Here is a 21,128-nt window from a genome sequence, read left to right as displayed (position 1 = left end):
GGGCCACTCCTCCAGCTGCACCACCTGCCTGCCTTGCTGACAGAATCTCCATCCCCCAGGTCCACGTGCCCAGCAGGCTCAGCGGGGGCCTGGCTCCTCCTCCACCTCTGCCTCCCAGAAGGCCCAGCGCCCTTCCAGGGGCCAGTATCCAGCCTCCACACAGCCTTGGAAGTGAAGTGTGAGTAAGCTCTTGCAGGCAGCTGGGCTTAGTGACAAGTGCCTGTATTCCCAGCTGTCTGGGAGACAGGCAGGAGGATGGCTTGAGCCCAAGAGTTCAAGGTCACAAATGCAGCCTTGTTTAAAAAAAAAAAAAAAAAAAAGAGGAGAAAACAAATTTTGCATGACCACTGTGTGATCCGTGAGATGCTGCACGAAGCTCTGTCTCCCTATTTTTTTTTTTGGTTATTGGGGGACAGAACCCAGGGGCGTTCTCCCACTGAGCTAGATCACCAGTCCTTTTTAATTTTGAGACAAGGTCTTACTCGCTTGCTGGGGTTGGCCTTGAACTTGTGATCCTCCTGCCTCAGCCTCCTGGACAGCCGTGATGACAGGTGTGCTCCACCGTGCCTGGCACCCAGCCAATGCTCAAGAGACTGGGACACACTGCTATCGTGTCATTACTGACAGTTCCGAGGCACAGCAGGTGCATCCCAGGGGAAAGAAACCAGCATACAGAAGTCCTAAGTTCAAATATTGCCACTGCCACTTACTAGCTGTGCAACCCTGGGAAAATGTATTAGCTTCTCTTGAGTCCAAATGGAGAGAGCAGGATGTGAGACTCAGATTGTGTATATCCAAGAGTCAGCACAGAGTAGGACTCCAGGTATTTTGCTTTGCTGGATAAGTGGATATGCATGTGTGACTTATGATAAAATTTGCACCTATATGCTCTTGAATTCCTTTTTTTTTCTTGAAGCCAGGGCTGGACAGGGCTCTACCTCTGAGCTTTGCCTGTGGCCTGTGTGCTACAGACTTGGTGCTTGGGGCTTCACTGAGTGGAAACCCAACACTGCTCACTTAGAAGGTTCTTCTTTTGTACTGGGGACTAAACCCTGGGGTGCTTAACCACTGAGCCAGCCCTTTTTTGAGACAGGGCCTCGATAAATTGTGGAGGATGGCTTTGCATTTTCGATCCTCCTGCCTCAGCCTCCCAGATTGCTGGGATTACAGATGTGACCACTATGCCCGGCTAGGAGGGTCTTAATGACATGGCATGAGGGCAGGCTGGGCCCATGAGACAACTGTCCCTCGAGGCACTGCAGAGGCCTTGGACGGCAGGAGGAGCCCAGTTAGGAGCCAGAGACAGGTTTTGGAGAGAGGGCCCATGTGAAGGGAATTTGGGCACCGGCTGCCACCTTGGGGCACAGTGGCCCCAAAGATCCCTCCCCAGGCCACCACGTGCGTTCCTATGGCGCCGCCTTTGGCTTGAGAGCAGCTGCCAGCCGTCACCTCCTGAAACACTGCCAGATGTGTCTCTTCCTCTGTGTTTCCTGGCAGACAACTCCTAAATTCTCTGGGTTTCAAGTCGTCTGTCTTTTGTGGCATTAGGAGGGGGCTCGTGGAGGGCTGGGACTTTCTGGTTGGTGGCCCAGCCTCTGGGAGGGGAGAGGGCCGAAGGTGACGCTGGTCACCAATGGCCAGTCAGTGACCAGTCACCCCCACGTGATGAAGCAACCGTGAGAACCCAAAGGACACGGCTCGGGGGGTGACCCGAGGCGGTTCCTGAAGGTGTGTGCCCTCTGGAGAGGCACGTGTCCCTCCCCACCTCCACAACAGCCCTCATAATAAGCCAGCAAAGGCTGGGACGTGGCCCAGTGGCAGAGCGCTTGCCTGGGATGCACAGGGCCCTGGGTTCAAGCCCCTGCCCGCTGGCATGTCCACGGCACGCCAACACAACCCGGGGCTGTGGGACCCCCGTTCACAGCTGGCTGGTCGGAAGCACAGGGTGGGGCTGCATCTGAAGCTGGGGTGCAGCTCCGGGGTTGGGGGCTTGCTTAGCCTGTGCAGGGACCTGGGGTCCGTTCCCAGCACCTCCCAACAGAGCTGAGGGCGGACTTGGCACCGTCTCCGGGTAGAGTGTCAGAGCTGAACTGGGTCAGAACGCGCCCAGCTGGTGCTGCTGCCGAGCTGCGCGCTCCAGTGGGGAGAGAGCCCAGGCCTCCGGGCTGAGGCTGGGCGGGGAGAGGCCGTCTGCTCTTCTGCCTCGTCCCCCAGCGCCTGCGGCCAGCCTGGGGATGGGCTCCTGAGGGGAGCGGCCATGGGGCTCCAGGGCAACCTGGGCCCCGGCTCTGTGGCCACATCGAGTCCTCGTGATTCAGAGGGTCCAGCAGCCTCTGCTTCGGCAGGTGGCCTCGGCCAGTCCCTGGCCCCCAGGGCTCTGTGTGTGTTAAACGGCCACCCACGCATGCTACCCACGAGGCTTGGAGCCTTGCAGGTCAGGGGCCCAGTCGCCAGCACCCGGGGGTCCTCCCAGTCCTCTGCATACCTCCCTGCAGGCCAGGTTGGGGTCCCGGTCACCTGGAGCTGCACTGCCTGCTTCTCCTGCTCCCGTGGAACATGCCGCCTCTCCCCCACCTGCGTGGCCTGCATGCCAGCCTGAGGCCCTGCCTTGCCTCGGCCGTGCCTGCTCTCTGGCTCATCTGGGACCCACCTCTGAGCTGGCCAGGGCCTCCCTTGACAGGCAGGTGCAGGCTTCCTGGGGCCTTTGGTGACCTGGGCTCTGCTAAATGAAACTCGGGCTCCTGGGAAGGTACACAGGGTGCGGAGGGTTCTGCTTCCTCCATCGTGTGCCCACCTGGACCCAGGTGTCTAAGCCTTTTTGTGTGCGTGTCTGGGGATTGAACCCGGGGCCTTGTGACTTGTCTGTACCCCTTTGGAGGCCACGGACTCTAGTGCCCACGAGGCAGAAGGATGGACTCTCCAGCCTCCCACTCACCTGGCACCTTGGCATCATTACAGATTTCTGCAAAAGGTCTGAAAGAGAAAGAAATGAGGTGGTGGTCAGAGAGCGTGAGGCTCCCTCCTCCTCATCTGCCCCCTGAACATGAGTCATGGCTCTCGTGACAGGAGAGCCTGCTGGGATGTCTTGTGCTGCCAGAGGCTCAAAGCAACAGGACCAAATGACCAGGAACTGGAATCTCTGAAACCCTGAGCCAGCTGGGCATGCTGGTGCACACCTGTCACCCCAGTGGTCTCGGGAGGCTGAGGCAGGAGGATTGAAAATTAGAGGTCAGCCTCAGCAACTTACCAAGACCCTGTCTCCAAGTGAAAAGCAAAGAGGGGCTGGGGCTCAGGGGTGGAGTGCTTGCCTAGCATGTGTGAGGCACTGGGTTAGATTTTCCACACCATGTAAAAATAAATGAATAAAATAAAGGTCTATCAACATCTAAAAAAATATTAAAATAAAAGGGCTGGGGATGTGGCTCAGCAGCAGAGCACCCCAAAATCAATTCCCAGTACCACAAACACCAAAACCCAAACACAGTTCCCCGCAGAATGCACCCCAGCACTGCCTGTGCCTCGGAAAGCTGAGGTCACCCTACCTTCCGCGATTGTCACTTTGCCGCCCGCAGGCACGGACGTGTTTACTCTTGGTGCTGGGGTTGACGCCGGGCTCTCTACCGCTGAGCCACACCCTCAACCCCTCTATTTTTTATTTTGAGGCAAGGTCTCACTGGGTTGCTTAGGGCCTTGCTAAGTTGCTGAGGCTGGCCTCGAACATGTGATCCTCCTGCCTCGGCCTCTCGGGTCGTTGGCTTTACGGGTGTGCACCACTGCACCTGGTTGTATGTGCTGTTTTTTTAAATCTGAAAACTGTCAGATCAACTATAGGTTGAGCATCCCTCATCCCAAACCCCAAGATCTGAAAGACTCCAAACCCTACGACCTTTGATGTTTTCGTGGTGCTGGTGACAGAACCCAGGGCTGACCAGGCACACGCTCCACCAATGGAACTTCCGGAGCGCACAGGCCATGCTCATGGGGGATGTGGCTCGGTGGCAGAGCACCCGCCTTGCACGCCCAGCCCCGGGTTCCAGCCCCTCACCACACATGCAAAAAGAACAAAAGAAAATCCACAGAAGTTCTGGCTTCTGGACTCTGGGGTCAGGGACCCCGACCCCTGGGGCTGGTCTCCTGCGGCCTCGCCCGTCGGGCGCTGGTCACTCACTGGAGCTGGTTGATGATGACCATGCGCACGTGCTCCCGGGCCTTCAGGATCTTCTCCAGCCGGTGGATGTCATAGGTGTTGGGGTTCCGGAAAGGGATGTCGTCCGGCAGGCCCGTGACCTCCACGGCGTCGGGGCTGTCCCGGATCAGTTTGTAAGGGACCAGCACCGGGCGGTTCAGGCCCAGGGCCTCACCTGGAGGCAGAGCAGGACAGCAGTCCCCTGGTCACGTCTCCAGGGGGAGGGCTCGGCTCAGCTGCCATGCCACCCAGGAGGGGCCAAGAACCGCGCGGGGTCAGTGGAGGGAGGGCGGCCATGTCCCGGGGTGGCCCGAGGGGACACTGACCGTACTTCTCGTTGAAGAGCTCCTTCACCTGCTCCCGCAGGATCACCTTCTCCCCCAGCCTGTTGGCGTCGTCCTCATCTGTTGAAGAAGACCAGGGCTGAGGGCCCGCGAGGTGTCCCCCGGCCTGTCTCTGGGCGCCACGCTCGCGCCCCGCGCTCCCTGAGCAGCACCCGCAGGGAAGGAACTCGGGGCCCAGGGTGGCACCAGGAGACCTCAGGAGGGTCGGGAATCGGGGTGACCACCCCTACCTGGAACGGACGCTCGAGTGGGCTGGGGACAGTCAGCAGGAGCCAGGGTCGGAGGGGTGGGGCGGGGAAGGCCTGGAGGGCCAGCCTCTGCCGACACCCAGGCTGCACCTGGAGCGGCCCCGGGAGGGGATGCTGAGCCCAGCGTGAGCCAGCACGCTGGTGACGTCCGCAAACACGCAGAGCTGGCCTGGGTACCGGGCGCCCTGCTGCCCTGTCCCCCTGCCCAGGCCCGAGGGAAACTGCCTCTGGGGTCTCTGCCTGCTCCTTGCTTTGTGCCCGGGTGGCCCCTCCTGGCCACCTGCCGCTTGGGCCTGGACGCTTCCCTGGCGGGTTCCTCGGCCGCTCTGGAGACAGGGCCTGGGTGGCTGGCTGCTGAGGGTCCCAGGGAGAGCCAGGCAGCAGCCCCAGGGCTTCCGGCCAACAGGAAGCCACTGGAAGGGGGCACTGGTCTCAGTGCCAGGCTCCAGGGCAGGGAGGGTGGAGATGGAAGGGGGCCAGGGCCTGGGCCTCGGGGACAGAGACAGAAGGGGCCTTGGGAAGGAAACAGTTCCTACTTCGATTCTGCAAACAGTTCTCGGGAGGCCAGATCCGGGCTGCACGACCCAGGGGGGTGGGTTCTGCGCGGCTCAGACCCCACCTGGGGTCCCAGTCCTGCCACATGTACCCGCCCCCACGAGGGGGCGCTTCCCACAGGGCGCTGGGTACCTGCTCGGCTGACCCCTCTCCCCAGAGCTCCTTCAGCGGCTGCTGAGTCCCGGGGCCTGTTGTAAACGTCAGGCGTCCCAGACAACCTCTCGTCCTCTGTCCCCATCACAGGGGACTACGTCCTACTGAGGTGCCCTGGATTTCCAGAAATCCTCATTTCCCCATCTACAGAAAAAGGACTGATCTTTACATTCTTGGTTCTGGGAATTGAACCCAGGGCCTTGCACATGCTAAGATGGCTCTACCACCGAGCCACCCCCAGCTCCCGGGAGTGACCTTCGAGGTGGTCTGTGAGCCTCTTGCCCTACCAGCCCCCTGTGCTGCCTCTGCTGCAGCCTCCTCTTGGGCCTGGAGCAGATGAGGGCTTCTGGGATGCTGGACAAGACCAGCTGCATTGGAAGGAAGTGAACGGGAACCCCACAGTCCAGGGCCCAGAGCTGAGGCCTCTGTGGTCACCGACCGAGCACAGTGTGGCTGTCTCTGCACACAGGGTGCCGCAGGCCTGGCTGGCCCCTGGCTGGCACTTGTAGCCCGAGGGTAGCGTGGACAAAGAGGGACTCAGGAGAGACTGGGCCCCACGCTGTCCTGGGCCAGGACTCCAGGCTGCAGAGGGGTCACGGGACTTCACGTGCGAAGGGCTCACGTCATCCCTCTACAACAGCACTCCAGCTGGACACCGTGCTGTCCCTGGGGACCCAGCAGGGTACGCGCCTACGGTGTAGAGGAGAGGTGTCCCCAAAAGCTCGTGTGTGAGACTGCACCGAAGTTCAGGGGGACACGACTGGGTGGCGACAGCCTGAACCCAGTCAGTGACTGAATCCCCCCCAGGGATCAGCGGGGTGGGGACTGCGGGCAGGTGGGTGTGGCCGCCAGCTGCCTTGGGCTTACACTGTGTCCGTGGTGAGGGCAGCGGCCTCTCTCTCTCTCTGCTTCCTGGTGCCACGGCCCCAGCCGCTGCCCTCTGCCATGACGCTCTGCCTCACCCAGGGGACAGGCACTGCGGCCAGTCCTGTGTCCCCACCACGACCTCGGGAGCCGTGAGCCCCAAGTTACTTTTCCTCCTCCAAAATGGTTCTGGTCAGGCGTTTGGTCACAGGGATGGAAAAGCCGACCAAAGCCCCCGCCCCGCAGGCCGCAGGACACCTGGTCCTCCTCAGGGGACGGCGATCGGCTCCGCCAACGGCCACGCCGCCGTGGCCAACAGGACCCGGTTCCCAGAGGTGACAGCCACAGGGGACCAAGGGACTGAGCTGCAGCCTCACCCACGTGCTGAGGCTCCTCACTCAGACCTTCGAGGTGGGCCCGAGGGGCGAGAGGCACCCGGACCTGGGGTCCTGCAGGCGCTCAGCTCAAGCCACCTGTGAGGAAACCCCTCTGCTTCCCAGGGGCGCCCGGCCATGGGCTGGGATGTGGCTCAGCTGTGGAGCACTTGCCGAGCATGCAGGAGGCCCTGGCTGGCCTCGAACCTGCGACCGTCCCGCCTCGGCCTCCTGAGTAGCTGGGATGGCAGGCGTGCACCACCGCGCGCGGCAGCACTTAAGGGAGGAGTTCTGGAGTGGAACGGGGCAGGGTGGGCTCTGGGGTGGGGAGCGGGTGGAGGGGAAGAGTCCCTGTCCTCTGGGAACTTGAGGCCACTCCCTGGGCAGGGCAGGCAAGGGAGGGACCAGCTGGGGAGGAGATCCTGACCCCGGTGGACGCCCTCTCCAGCTCCGGGGCCTGCTGGCCGGCCCCCGCTGCTCCTCGTGGGGAAGGACGCTGCAGGGGCTGGGAGGGGCACAGGCAGCGGGGCCTTCCCCGACGTCGCCGGGGCCCTGACTGCGACCGAGGTGGCTTGCCACACCCCTGGTCAGCCTGAAGGAGGGGCCGAGACCCCTGCTGACCCAGTCAGTGGGCTGTGTGGCCAGGAGTGGCCATTCCCCACAACCAGCCCTGGCCACCGCGGTCACACACCCACGTCTGGACTGTGGCCATCACCAGGGAGCTCCCGGGGGCTGCTGTGGGCAGCGGTGGCACAAAGCCTGCCTTGTCCTCGGCTGTGACCTGGGCCAGTCCCCCACTCAGTCCTATCTGAAGCAGCGATGAGGACAGAGAAGACCCCGGGGCTGCGGGCAGTGATGCCTGCTCTTCAGGCCACGTCAGCAAGCCTCTTCCAGGGACCCGTCCAGCGCCCTGAGCCCAGGAGGCTGGAAAGGACGGCACGAGCCACAGACACCAAGAAGGCCCTCAGCCAGCCGTGGTGGCGCATGCCCGTAATCCCGGCAGCTCAGGAGGCTGAGGCAGGAGGATCCAGAGTTCAAAGTCAGCCTCAGCAACTTAGCGAGGCCCTAAATAATTTAGTAAGACCCCGTCTCTAAATAAAACATAAAAAGGGGGGTAGGTGCAGGGTGTGTCCTACCTGAAGGGGTCTTCTGGACCAGGGGTGAGGAAGGTCCCCAGCCCGGTAGACAGCAAGACAATCTTGATTCTAACACCTAATGCTGAGTGGTATTGGGAAAGTCACTCAACCTCTCTGGGCCTCAGTGCCCATATCCCTCCAGTGGGAATATTGGCTGTTGAAGGACCTAGTGTCACCTGTCAAAGAGCACTACAAAAAGTGCCAGATCTCCTGCCACCCTGGTCAGGTTGTCCCTCCTGTGATCCTTCTTCCCAAGCTCCATCTTCCTGTAGTCTCAGGAAATTAAATTTTACAAACGAAAACTGAAGTTCCCCCGGGTCGTTTCCCGCGCTTCGGACAGGACATTTCTAAGGGGCACGGTGCACCCCTTCTCATCGAGCACGTAGGGTGGAGAGCCTCCCACCAAGTCCTGCTGAAGCCGGCCCCCAGCAGTGACCTGCTCCCTGCTGCCCGGGCACTTCCCGCTGACCGCAGGGGTCATCTGCCCAGCTCTCTCATCCGTCCGGTGAGGCGTGGGAGCCGCTGGACTCTGCCTGAGGGAAGGACAAGCCCACTTGCTAATCACAGCTACCCACGCAATTTAAGGCAACTGGCTCGGGTGGAGCTCAGGGGGCCCCGGAGCTGCCCCAGGGGCCAAGTTCAAAGAAGCAGGAATGGCCTTGGCCTTCCCGCCCCGGCCTGAGGTCTGCCAGACCGACTTCCGAGGGCGGGCAGGGAAGCCGAGGCCGAGGAGGCAGCGAGCGAGGAGGGCCAGGCTGAGAGGGGAGGCGGGAAGAGCGATGGGCCCCTGCCCCGCTGGCAGCTGTTCCTTTCTGCCAGGCCCGAGCCCAGGACCCAGGAGACCCCCAGGGAGAACCCTGGCTGTTTTAGCACAGGAGAGGCCAGGTTCCACTCCAGCTCCAAGAAAAAACAAGGAAGGAGGCTGGGGCTCAGAAGGAAGGCCCACGGCTGCGGGGGAGCCCTGCAGGACCCTGTGGTCTCCTGCCATCCCAGGCCGGGGTGCACTCGGGCCCTGCCGGGATCCAGGAGGGCTGCTGCAGCCTGGCTCCCAAGGTGGGGGAGCTTGCCGGCCTCCTCTCTGGGTCCCGGGGCCTTCCCAATCCCTCAGGGCCCAGACATGCCAGAGCCATTGACCCCCAGGCTGCAGAGGGGGCGGGCAGTGGGTAGCCCCTGTGCCAGCCCCCGCCAGCCTGCGGCCCATGCTCTCCTGGGGCCTCTTGCTGGGGACTGGTGCGAATGAGGGGAGGCCCTATGGGCTGGGTGCCTCGGGCCTGGGCCCCCCTCTCCTGGGGCTCCTCGGTTCTCCCAGGAGGGAGGGCAAGTGTGAGCATCTGCCCCGTGCGTCCTGGCTGCCTGGCAGTGCCCACCTCCTCAGGGCAACCCAGGGCAGCCGTGCGCACTGTCACCTGTGGAGCGGAGGCCCAGCCAGCCGGGAGGACCAGGTCAGTTCTGATTTTCTGGACTGCTTCCTTCCTGCGAGGCAGGGACAGGAGGGAACCCAGATCGCAGGGCGGCTGCGTAAGAACCCGGCCGGGGGCCAAGCATCAGGTGGAGCCCCTGGCACTCGGAATGGGCTCAGTAGCGCCTGCTGGGCCCCACTGCCCTTGGGGTACCAGGGGATCTGCCACCTGACTCCAGGGGTGGGTGGTGCTGGGCATGAGCAGGGGCACCACCAGGGGGCGCTGCTGCCCCCAGCCCCTGGGAAGTCCAGGGCCCCACACCCCAGAGGTCATGTCTGCAAACCAGGTCCACACAACACGCCTTCAGGCTCCTAACCACCTGGCAGGGTGGGCTGCCCAGCGCCCCTGGACAGATGAAGAAAACAAGGCACAGAATGGTTGGTGACTTGCCTAAGGACAACCAGAGGGCAGGATCCCCGTGACTTAAGCGCCTGCTCATTCACCCCACGCTTACTTGGCTTTGGTACGGGGCACTGACTCAGGGGTGCTTTACCACTGAGCTACAGCCCCAGTCCTTTTTATTTATTGATTTTTATTTTGATTTGGTCTCACTAAGCTGCTGAGGCTGGCCTCGAACTTGCTATCCTCCTGCCTCGGCCACCTGAGTTGCTGGGATGACAGGTGTGTGCCATCTGCTAAGTTAAAAGAGGCTAGGAATTGGGGCGCAATGTCCAGCTGGGAGGTGGGTCAGTACACTGGCACATACCTTCCAGCAGAACCCAGGCACCAAGGTGGGGAGCCTGGGCAGGTCACTGAGGGGTGAGGGGCCAGGCCCAGGCACGGGTGGGCTGGAGCCAGCACTGTGTACTGCTCCCCGGGACCAGGAGCAGGGTGTGTGCACAGGTGCCGGGCTCCTGGGCGTGGGGGCCGTCCTGCTCGGACCGTGCGTCTGTGCACACGCACGCTGCCAGCCTTGACAGGACCCGCCACCTGCCCTTCCTCCCTGCCCTTCTCTTAGGTCCCTGCTCCTGTCCTCACCTGGTCACTCCAGAGACCTCAGCTGTCCCCATTCCTGTGGGAGGCTGAACAGGGTCCCCAGAGTGACCACATCCAAGTCCCAGGGTCAGAGTGCAGGGTTCTACTGCCGAGCCACACCCCAGCACTGGGTTAAGGACCCTGAAAGGGGAGGTGGGCCTGGGTTATTCCAGCGGGCCCTGAATGAAACCTGTCCCTCACGGGGGGAGGCGAGAGGGAGAAGCAGCAGAGGGTGGAGGGAGCTACTTCCAAGAAGGAGGCCAGAAGGAGGCAGCCTCTAAACCCGGACAAGAAAAGGACAGGGACTCCCCCTCTGGTCTGCCAAAAGGAGTCTGACTTTGGCCTCCTGAGACTCACGCTGGGCTTCAGACCTCTGGAACCAGAAGGCGGCACAGAGGGTTTAAGCCACCAAGTCCAGCTGGCCACCACACTGGGCTGCTTCTGCAGAGCAAGTCCCGAAGGTCCAGCCTACAGCCCTGGGAGGCCTCGGGAGGCTAGAACTTCCTGCCCAGCCTCCCCTTTCCAAATATCTGCCCGACTCATCCTTCCTGTGGAAAGCCACCGAGGGCTTCCTGCTGGTCCAGGAAACCCACCCTCCTTCCCTGCCCAAGCCCCGCTCCCCACCGTCCCCGAGGCAGGTCTCTGTGCCACCCAGGCTGGCCACTCTCCTCCTCGGCCTCCTGCAGGACTGGGCTCAAAGGCGGGAGTGAAGGCCACACATTTTGCCCGGCAAAGTCCTTCTCACCCGTCCCTGTCACATCCCAGGTCCCTGCAGAAAGGTCACGGAAAACCTGCTCAGCTTCACGGAGCCAGTGCTGGGGACTCGGGGTTCCGACTACACGGGGCACAGTGTCTCCGTCCCCTGCTCCACCTGCACTCTAGGCAAGGGAACTGTGCCTGTCTTTGTCACCAAGGAGCCTGAGCCCAAGGACCCGAAGACATCCCGCCGAGTCCCATTCATGCCCCGTCAGGGTTTAATGTGAGGTGCTTCCGACAGGCCAGGTGGTGCCTGCGGGCGGGTGTGTGTGTGTGTCCTGTGTGTGCGCGCGTCTGTCTGCAGGCAGGGGTGTGTGTGTGTGTCCGGCTGGAGGAGGAGGGTCCCTGGGTGTGTGTGTGTGTCCATGTCTATGTCTGCAGGCGGGTGTGTGTGTGTATGGGCGCACGCACGTGTGTGTCTACAGGTGTGTGTGTGTGGGTGGCTGTATGTGGTTGTGTCCCTGGCTGGAGGAGGAGGGTCCCCGGGTGTGTGTGTGTGTCTGGCTGGAGGAGGGTCCCCGGGTGTGTATGTGTGTCTGTCTGTCTGCAGGCGGGGGTGTGTGTGTGTGTGTGTCCTCCTGGAGGAGGAGGGTCCCCTGGACACGACTTTGGGGTTCACACTTCGTCCCTGGTGAGCAGAGCCCTCTGCTCCCTGACGGCTGGGTCCTGCCTCGCGCTGGGCCCAGAGCGCCAGAGTCGCACGTGGGCCAAGACCCTCCCCCAGCCCCAGACCAGCCTCCTCTCCTCCAAGGCTCTGCGAGGCTTTTGGTCACAGTGTGAGGCCTTCCAGGTGACCTCACTGTCCAGGGCTCCACACACCAGGCAGGCGCTCACAGCCTCTAGGTCACACCACCAACCCGACTGCTGCCCATACTGCTGACAGCCGCACCCACAGCCTGGGATTCCGCCACCGGCTCGGTCAACAGCACCTCCTCCAGCAGGGAGCTGGCCCAACTGCGAGGCCACGCCTGGCCCGGCTCTCTGGCGGCTGCATCAGCAAATTCTTCCGGCTTTAGCTACAAAATCCAGCTGGAGGCGGAGAGCCCAGCAGGCCTCACCTGCCTTGCCTGTTCCTGGCCCAACAGCCAGAAGGCTCCTCGCAGTCTGAGTGGGTCCTGCTCCTCCCCTGTCCAGAGCTGCGCTGGCTCATGTCACAGGCCGGCATCTTTCTCTGGCCACATGCCATCTTCCCTCCCCATTTCTGCCCCATCTCCTACAACTTCCCCTGATCTGCCTCCAACACCTTGGCAGGCGACCCCAGGGCCTTTGCCCTGGGGCTCTCTGCCTGCAGTGCTCTTCCGTGCTCCTGGGTCAGTGCTGCCCCCTCAGGCCTCTACTCACGGGCCTCTCCTTGTCCATCACCTATCATACGTTACCTAGGGCTGGGGTGCAGCACCCTGGACCAGCACTTGCCCGGCAAGCAAGAGGCCCCAGGTTCAACCGGGCTGCCAACAGACACCACCTCAAACCTGCATCCTCAGCTCGGCAGCCTCTACAGTACTTGAGGCTTTGCAAATTGTCTGTTTCTACGTCCCCATCAGGACGTGAGCCCCACGAAGCAGGTTTCTACCTTTTTAAAATTGGCGTTGATCAAAGCCCAGCACCTGAAGACAGGACCTGCCTCAGGTGTCTGTCACTCCAGTGTCACTCCGTGCCTGCGCTCATGAAGCCCAGGTGGGGTCTTCGCCGCCCCCTGCTGTCCCAGGCCCCACGGCACTCAGAGAGACTGGGCCATGTGTCCCCATCCCGACCTCTGTTTTGCCACAGGAGCCCCCTGCCCCCTGCACGGCTGGAAAGATCCAGCCCATCCAGGAAACCAGAGGGCCGAGCCCGGCTGGCGTCCTCCAGCCCGAACTCTACCTCTGTGGCTCAAGGACACGCTGATCATTTAATAAGACCTGCTCAGCGCCAGGTGCCTGGCCAGCCCCCAGCGCTGGCCTCAGTACAGCCCACAGGAAAGGACCTGGCTGTCCCTGGCAGCTTGGGTGGGTCAGCTGGGGCTTTCTGGAATGTCGGGACAGAAGCCCCCGATGGCTCCCTTTCGGGAACCTGGGACTACCCACCCACCCAGGGGCAGGACGGGGCTGGCTGAGCACCCACAGGCCAGGGTCTCCCCAGCAACCCCTGCCCATTATGCAGGGCAGGGCGTTTGCCCACAAAGGCCGCTCAGCCCCACCCGGCAGATGCCAGCTCTTCCCGGGAAGGCAGAAGGGAGATCATTACTGGAGCCTAATTAACAAAGAAAAGCAGAGATAATTAAGTAGGGAAATGTGGCTGGCACTGTGATATCTTTAGAAACCCAAGAAAGGACAGTTTTATTTTGAGCTCTCAAGATGACAGAGTTGCAAGGGTGGGGGGATGGGGAAGGTGGGAAAAGGGAGGCAAGGCCAGAGGAGTGAGGGCCTGGGGGACCAGGGACACCTCAGGTCTCGAAGGACAGGAGGGAGAAGAGCAGGAGGAATCAGGGTGCTCCTGTTCCATGGGACCCCGAGGAAACAGAGGCCCAGATATTAACTTATCCAAGATGAGAGATGGCAGGTTAACTTGTCTAAGAAGAGAGACAGTAAGTTAACTTGTCCAAGATTGGAAACAGTAAAGTTAACTTATCCAAGATCAGAGACAGTTGACTTATCCAAGATCAGAGACAGTTAACTTATCCAGGATCAGAGACAGTTAACTTATTCAAGATCACAGAGAGTTAACTTATCTAAGATCAGAGATGGTAAGTTAACTTGTCCAAGCTCATAGGCAGTAAGTCAACTTATCCAAGATCACACAGGTCAGAAATGGCAGAAAATGTTCCTGAGGGGGCAAAAGTGATCTGCTCCTGCTCCTGACACTGTACAACCCCTCGCTCTGTCCCCAAGGCCTCTGCCGACATGGATCCCACCATGGCACCCAGGCCCAGCTCTGGCCCTCTGTTCGAGGAGGTCCTCCCTACCCGGCATCTGCTGACAGGCGACCCCACAGAGAGAAGTCTAGCCCTTTCCACCCGAGTCCCAGGACCAGGTGGCTTTTCGCCACAGCTGAGCTGCTCAAGCAGCCTCAGCCTTGCTGGGGCGAGCTGAGCAGCATGGAGCCGACCTTCCCAGCAGCCCAGGACCTGACCTTCCCTCAAGTGGAGACTGAAGTGGAGAGTCCACAGCATGGGGCACGGGGACGTCCTAGCTCACGCTGGGGCCCGCGGGATGCTCAGGCTCCGGGGGGCTGCGGGGACGTCAGCGCAAGAGCTTGCCAAGGCCGGGTCTGCAGGGTCCAGTCCACACTGCAAAGCCAGGCCTTCCAGGCCCTCCACGCTCAGGCCTGGCCAGCCTCTCGCCCCGCTCCTGAGCGCCGTGGCCCCTCCCCGCTCCTGGCCTTGTCTGGGCACCCAGGGAGGCCCAGGTGGGCCCGCGGGGCCGCGGGCTGCTGCCACGCTCTGAGGAGGACGCTGAGGCCCAGGCAGGCAAACTTACTTGCTGGAGTCACACAGCAAGTCGGCAGCTCTGCTCTGCCTCTGGGGTCCCCTGTGCTCTGGGCGGGGTTTCCCTGCGACGGTCACTCGAGCTGGCCACTGCAGCCGAGGGAAGTGGCTCCTCCTGCCCGTCCTCCCTGCCTTTCATGATGGCTTGGTGACAAAGTATATTTTCAAGTAAAAACAATTCTTTGGACTTTGGTCGCCGAACCCCAGGATGCTCTACCACCTGGCCACATCCCAGCCCTTTTTCACCTTGAGACAGGGTCTCCCTGAGTTGCTCAGGACCTCCCTGCGGGGCCGAGGCTGGCTGTGAACCTGCGACCCTCCTGCCTCAGCCTCCCGGGCTGCTGGGACCTCAGCCTGCCTCAGCTCTCCCCACCCGGGCTCTGGGCCTCCATTCCTCCGCCCCTGCCCAGCCTCCTTTCCTCCAGGGCCTGCTCTGCTGGCCCATGTTCTCCAGGGCTGGTGACCGCCCCCACCCCACGGCCACCCCACCTGCATCGAGCTGCACTTGGCCCAGATGTCCCCGAGGCCTGCGGACCTCGCCCTGTGAACTACCACCCCCTTCGCCTGCTGGAAGCCTCCACCCTCCTCGCGCCCTGCTGCCCACTGCCCGCAATGCTCCTTTGGCACCGTGCCCGGCTCTTCCGCCTCCAGCCCACCCTGGGTGGGTGGAAGTGTGGTTGCCATGGTGACCACGAGACAACACAGACCTCTTGATATCATCTGAGTGGAAAAGCCTCAAAACAAGGCCTGAGTGGCCAGCCTTCCGGCCGAGGCCCTTGATGACCCCGGCAGCCGGGCTTGCTGACCTGGTTCCGCACTGCCCAATCCCTGCCAGCCTCGGGCCAACTGGGAGACTCGGCCTCAGCTGCAAAATGGAACCCGTGACAGCATCTGCCTCCTTCCCTGTGAGGCAGCGGAGGCTGGGGGCGAGGCTGGCGGCCCCGGGCCCGGCCCACCGGCGCTCAGTGATGCTGGACAGGACGGGCTCCCGCCGGATGCGGTGGCCAGTCTTGGGAGCTGGAGCATGCAGGCGCCACCACCCCAGCCCTGCCAGGCTCCGGGCGGAGGGCAGACCAGCCGCTCTTTGCACTGGGCAGTGCTGAACTTGCCGGTGGCCTCACCTGGCTGCCGCGCTCCTCCCTGGGGATTTCAGCTGCAGGGGGACACGGGGTGCCCGCCGAGCCTCTCCTCTCCCTCATGACCGACAGCCATCCTTCTCTGTCCCCTTTTGTCTTTCCAGCCCTCTGTCCACTGTCCGGCCCCTCCTGCCACCCCTGGCCTCTCTTACCCCACCCGCAGTGGCTGCCCAGGGCACCCTGAGCTCAGTGGCTCCTCTCCCTCTCCCTACTGGGCACGACGCTGCTGGACAGGAGCCCAGGCCTCCTCCATCTCTGGGTCCAGGGTCATGGCCCCGCCCTGGGCAGCCCTGGCCCCGCCCACTGTCCCCAGTTCCCCTGGGCCCCGCCCTCTGGCCTGCGAGCTCCCCTCTTCTCCAGCACCCAGATGATGGAGGTCTTGGGGCTCAGGCTGGGACCTCTGCTCACACATCCCTGCTGTCTGTCACACAGTGTCACGAGCTGAGGTCACACAATACAGGACAGACATGGGACAGTGGCCCGTCAGAGCTATGTGTCTCTGGCGGGCGGTCCCTGGTGTGCAGGTCTAACCGCCTGTCCAATCTGCCTGCCACTCAGATCTGCTCCCAGTTGTCCCCAGCATATGGGGACTCTGTTCCTCCAGTGTCCAGGATGATTCTTTTTCAGTACTGGCGATTGAACCCAGCGTGCTCTGCCACCGAGCCACACCCCCAGCCCTTTTAAAATTGCTGAGGCTGGCCTCCAACTTGTGATCCTCCTGCTTCAGCCTCCCAAATCCCTGGGGTTAAGATCATGCACCACCATGCCCAGCTCAGGAGCAGGCAACACATTTCTTTATACAAATAAACAAACCCAAAGAATCAACTGTGAGCCTCTAGGGCTCCCGACAGGATCCATGTTATTATTACAGCTGGCAGCCAGGAGGGGGTGGCAAAGAGCCACCCAGTGTGCATGAAAGATTCAGTGTGATGGGGGCTGAGGGCGAGGTACCAGTCACAGTGGGAGGACCGGGAGGCCCAGGCCAGGGCTATAGTCAGCCCCAGTTTCCACAGTGGAACAGGAAAGACATCATTCAAATCTGAATCACACTGTATAGATGCTGTGTGACTTTGAGAAAGCTCCTTAACCTCTCTGAGCCTTAGTTTCCTCTAGTAAGACTGATCACTGGGGGAGATGACATGTGACAACAGGAAGGGTTCTGTAATCAGTAAATTCCAAGTGTGATGTGAATGTCAGGTGTCCCCTGTGTGAAGGGCGGCCCAAACTTCCACAGTCTGGGGACAAGGCGGCTACATAACTGTGGTGCGGCCCACTGAGGGCTGGCTGGCTATAAGGCATCCTGCAGACACTGGACCAGTGTCCCTTTGGAAGTCAGGTGTGCACATTTACAGGAAGAACAGGGAGCCTTGAGATCAGTAACACAGGGAGCATTCTGGAAGAGACGTACCACCGTGAACATCACCACATCGCCTGCCGACTGCGCTTCCCAAACTGCTGTCACGGACCTACACTCGGAGTTCCCTCTGCGACTTACTAGAACGTTCCGCGACTCCTACTGCACCAGGCACCCGAGCAGAGGACCTCTCCCTCCCTCAGCTGCCCCTCTCTCGAGGCAGAAGCACCCTGGAGGCCCCCTTTGTGGCCGGGCCCCTCTGGGATTCGGGGATCACCACTTTGCCCTGGGGCACCCCCCACGTGGGTGGCCATGCCGGCTCTCCTGCAGAAGGCCCCGCAGTGCCCTCCTGGCCCTGTGGGTACCTGATGGCCTGTGGCCTCGGGTGCATGGCTGTTCCTGGAGCCAAACACCTGGAGCTGGGGAGCAGACGCTGTGTGCTGTGCCCAGCCACCTGCCTCCCCGGTTAACTCGGTGCCACGGCAGGAGGGCACGCGGCCCCGCCAGGCACCAGAGAACTGCCAGGGGTGGTCGGGCCCTGGGCTCCAGCCTGGGCCCCTGCAGGCAGGTCTCCCCTGGTGAGCAGGGCCCTCCAAGTGCACCCTGTGACTGTCACGATCCCTGTTTGCTCCCCCGCCCCGTCCTGCCATCCCCAGCCTGCTTCCTGGGGAAGCGCTCATTTCCGCCATGGCCGCCTGAGTCTGCAGCCAGCCCTGTTCGGGCTCCGCCTCTGGCCTGCCCAGGCCTCTGGGCTCCACTCAGGGCAGCCTGGAGCCCAGCACAGCCCCTGCTGTGACACGGGCGCTCACCGGGACGGAGCCCATTTCTCCTCTGCAACCAGACTCCAGACTGAGGATCTGCGAGAGATCCCCTCTCTGCTCACCGTGGTCACCCCAGCACCCAGAGCATGGCTGGGCCCTCCCAGACCTCCGGAAGGGGCGTAAGAGTCACCTGCAGTGAAGGGTCAGGCGGGCCAGCGCCAGGGAGTCTGCACCCAGCACTCGGGTGCAGCCACACAAGCTCTGCCACCCACTGCCACCGACCTCACCCTTCTGCACCTCCGAGGGCTCTGGAAACAGCCCTGGCTCCCGTGAGCTCCGGAGCCCCTGGGGCCGGCTCCCCACTCTGGGGCTCCCTCTCTCCTTGTGGTCCCTGCACCGTCACACCACTGCCCCGCAGGGAGCTCTGCCACCAGGCACTCTGGCCCCTTCCCAGAAGCCCAGAGCCAGGCCCGGGCCAGGGAAGCGAGCAGCTCCAGGGAGCAGAGGGGCCAGCGGCCAGGGCTGACCTGTGCCTCTGAGAGGGGACTCTGGGGCTGCCCAGCGCCTGGTGACTGCACCCCACCCCAGCCAGGGCGCCGATGCCCAAGGCCGTGGCTCTGGCAGTGCCTGGGGTGGGTGGGGCACGGGCAAGGGGCAGCTCCCGTCTCCACACAGGCTCTGGGGGCTGACGGTGCAGCCCCGCCTGGAGGCCTGGGGCCCCAGTGCTCACCAGGCCTGTCACCAGCTCAGGGACGGGAGGCCTGGGGACAGTGACGCCTGCGGGGGCTGGAGGGCGTGGATGTGTTGGAGGGTCAGCAGGGGCCTCATCGTCCAGGCCGCTGGGTCCCCTCACGTCTTACCACGAGCTCGGGTCCCCACACAGACTCCCCTCCTCTGTGGCTGCAGCCGCCTGCCACCGGGGTCTGGGGCTGGACTCCAGCCTCCTCCCTCCTCTGGGCAGCAGTCAGGGCCACTGCCTGCTCTGCTCCAGAGTCCCAGAGCCCACGACCCACAGTGGACTTGGCTCGACCTCCGGCCGCAGGACCGGGGCCGGCCCCCCACGCCAAGCGGCCTCACCGCCAGCGCCCCTTACCAGGCTTGGGGATGAGTCCTTGGAAGGGCCTGGAAGAGAGAGAGAAGGGGGCTTCAGGGGGAGGACGGGGGCCACTCCTGGGTACTGCCCGTGCCCGGGGCCACCCCGGCCTCCCGCAGCACAGCTGCACCTTAACAGGATGCCCAGGTGATCATGTGCACGGGGTGAAGGGCTCTCTAGGGGCTGGGGTGCACGAAGTGGGTGATGCTGGGTGGGCAGAAGGTGCCCAAAGGCCACCCCTGCTTCGGAGGCCGTGGTGAGGTGGCCAATCTGACCAAAGGCCTGTAGTCCACCTCCGACCCCCAGGACGGTGCAGGGAAGGCCCCCAATGGCGGGGAGGCAGGACTTAGGGAAAGGCCCGCCCTGGCCCATCCGCCTCCTCGCCCGTCCCCTCCCCCGCACCTGGTGACCGTGAACTTGATCTTGTCAGCCACGGCCAGGATCCTCTCCAGGTTCTGGGAGCCGAAGGTGCAGGGCTTCCGGAAGGGGATTCCCGGGGGCAGCCCCTCGATTATCACCGAGCCGGGGTTGCTCTTGATCCGCTTGTAGGGCACCTGGACCGGGTACTTGATGCCCAAGGCCTCCCCTGTGGGCGAGAGGACGGGCCTGAGGTCAGGAATGAGGTGGTGCCAGGTGGCGGGCAGGGATGCGCAGCTCCCGCTGGACCGGGAGGTCGGGAGCCCCACTCGAGGAACACCGAGGGCCCAGCCGCCCTTCCCTATGAAGGGGCCCTGTCAGCCCCTGAGCCTGGCGCCAGGGGGCAGATTTCACCTGGGAGCAAGGACGCCAGGCCCAGCCAGCGGGCTGCAGACTGCAGGGCCCGTGCACCAGGGCTTTGGCCTTGCTTCTGCCACCAAGCCTGTTGGGGCCGGGGCACTTGTACCAGGCAGCCTTTTATCAAGCCATTCTGGGGGCGGTCACTGCCGGCTCACTGGGGACCGGGGTGCTGCCTGCAGGAGGCAGTGTGGGTTGGGCAGTCCGGACGCTACTCAGCCACCCTGCATGTCCAGAGCTCAGCCCCAGCCCGGCCAGCACGGGCGCCCCTCCCAGAGGGCCGGAGCTCACGGGAAGCACCATCCCCAGCACGGCAGGGTGCCACAGGACAAGGACACACGGCGGGCAGCTCCACAGGCCTCAGTGACAGGGACAGCTGAGTTTTTTGGTGCAATGAGCTAATTTTCCTCTCACGGACACTGGGAACTGCAGAACTGCCCGTTTCCCTTTTCGCTCTGGCCTCCAGGCACCCCGGAGCCCGAGGCGTGCGTTGCACGTAGCAAGTGCACAGTCCCCGAGTCACCCGGGCTCCACGCCGTGGCTCCACTCTGGGTTGAGGTGTGACTCATAGGCCACACAACCCACCAAGTTAAAGTGCACCATTCCGTGGTTTAGGACAGTCACCAGGTTTCGGGACTGTTTCTACCCTCGATCCAGAACATTCTGTTTCCAAAGTGAAGCCCTATGTTCTTCGGCAGTTCCCCCGTCCTCCCCAGTGGCCGCAAGTCCTCGTCCTGCCGCCAGGACCTCCAGGCTGCTGGGAACTCAGTATTCTGCCTTTGTGGCCAGTTGGTTCACACGCCAGTACAAACAGGATGAGAAACAAGGGGAGGGCTTTCAGGGAATTCTGGGAAATAAATGACCAGGCTCTCTGAGGAGCCTGCCCCTTCCAAGCAGTTAGAGGAGACAGACGTCTGGAGCGGCTGCAGCCATTCTGCCAGCAAGTGGGATGCCAGCCTGAGGCTATGTCGACACCACAGGAACAGACAGCAAGGACCTGCCTGGGCTGCTGAATCCAGCTGATCCTGAAGGCCACCCTCCTGCTGGACTTCCCATGGCATGACCCATGGCCAGCTCTCCTGTCCAAAGATAGCTGCACCCATGCTTCCCATGCCCTCCCCCAGCTCATGCGCCTCTTAGTGTTGCACTGATACTTCTCCACAGGGAACTGCAGCCCGTGGCCTCCACTTGCACTGGGGTGGGCCTTTGTGTGCGCGCACGCGTGTGCGGTGCTGGGAATGGAATAGGCCCAGGCCTCCTGCGCCCAGGCGAGCGGCCTCTCCACTGAGCCACACCCCAGCGCACGGCTCCCTCCCGAGCAGCCTGCTGAGCTGTGCGTGGTCTGTCCTCTCGGGCCCCTACGTGTGGCCAGGCCGGCACCTGCCGGGCGCGGGCGGCGCTCACCGTACTTCTTGTTGAACAGGTCCTGCACCTGCTCCCTGAGCGTGTTGGCGATGTCGATCCGCGACAGCCTGGCGTCGTAATTTTCTGCAAAG

The 21,128-nt window shown here is 62.6% G+C and overlaps 1 protein-coding gene across 1 annotated transcript in view; it reads right to left on the bottom strand.

Moving 5' to 3' along the window:
• Positions 1–21,128, bottom strand: part of GTF2IRD1 (GTF2I repeat domain containing 1) — an 84,044-nt gene that overhangs the window by 1,600 nt on the left and 61,316 nt on the right. The window contains 6 exon segments of the mRNA XM_079120726.1: positions 2,936–2,973; positions 4,169–4,361; positions 4,513–4,590; positions 18,859–18,887; positions 19,261–19,444; positions 21,037–21,120. Coding sequence (XP_078976852.1) covers positions 2,936–2,973; positions 4,169–4,361; positions 4,513–4,590; positions 18,859–18,887; positions 19,261–19,444; positions 21,037–21,120 — 606 coding nt within the window.

This window comes from Sciurus vulgaris (genome assembly GCF_902686455.1).
Source record: "Sciurus vulgaris genome assembly, chromosome: 18".
NCBI classification, from domain to species: domain Eukaryota; kingdom Metazoa; phylum Chordata; class Mammalia; order Rodentia; family Sciuridae; genus Sciurus; species Sciurus vulgaris.
Note: the sequence above shows the minus strand (reverse complement) of the source record. Positions and strands in the feature narration are given on the sequence as shown.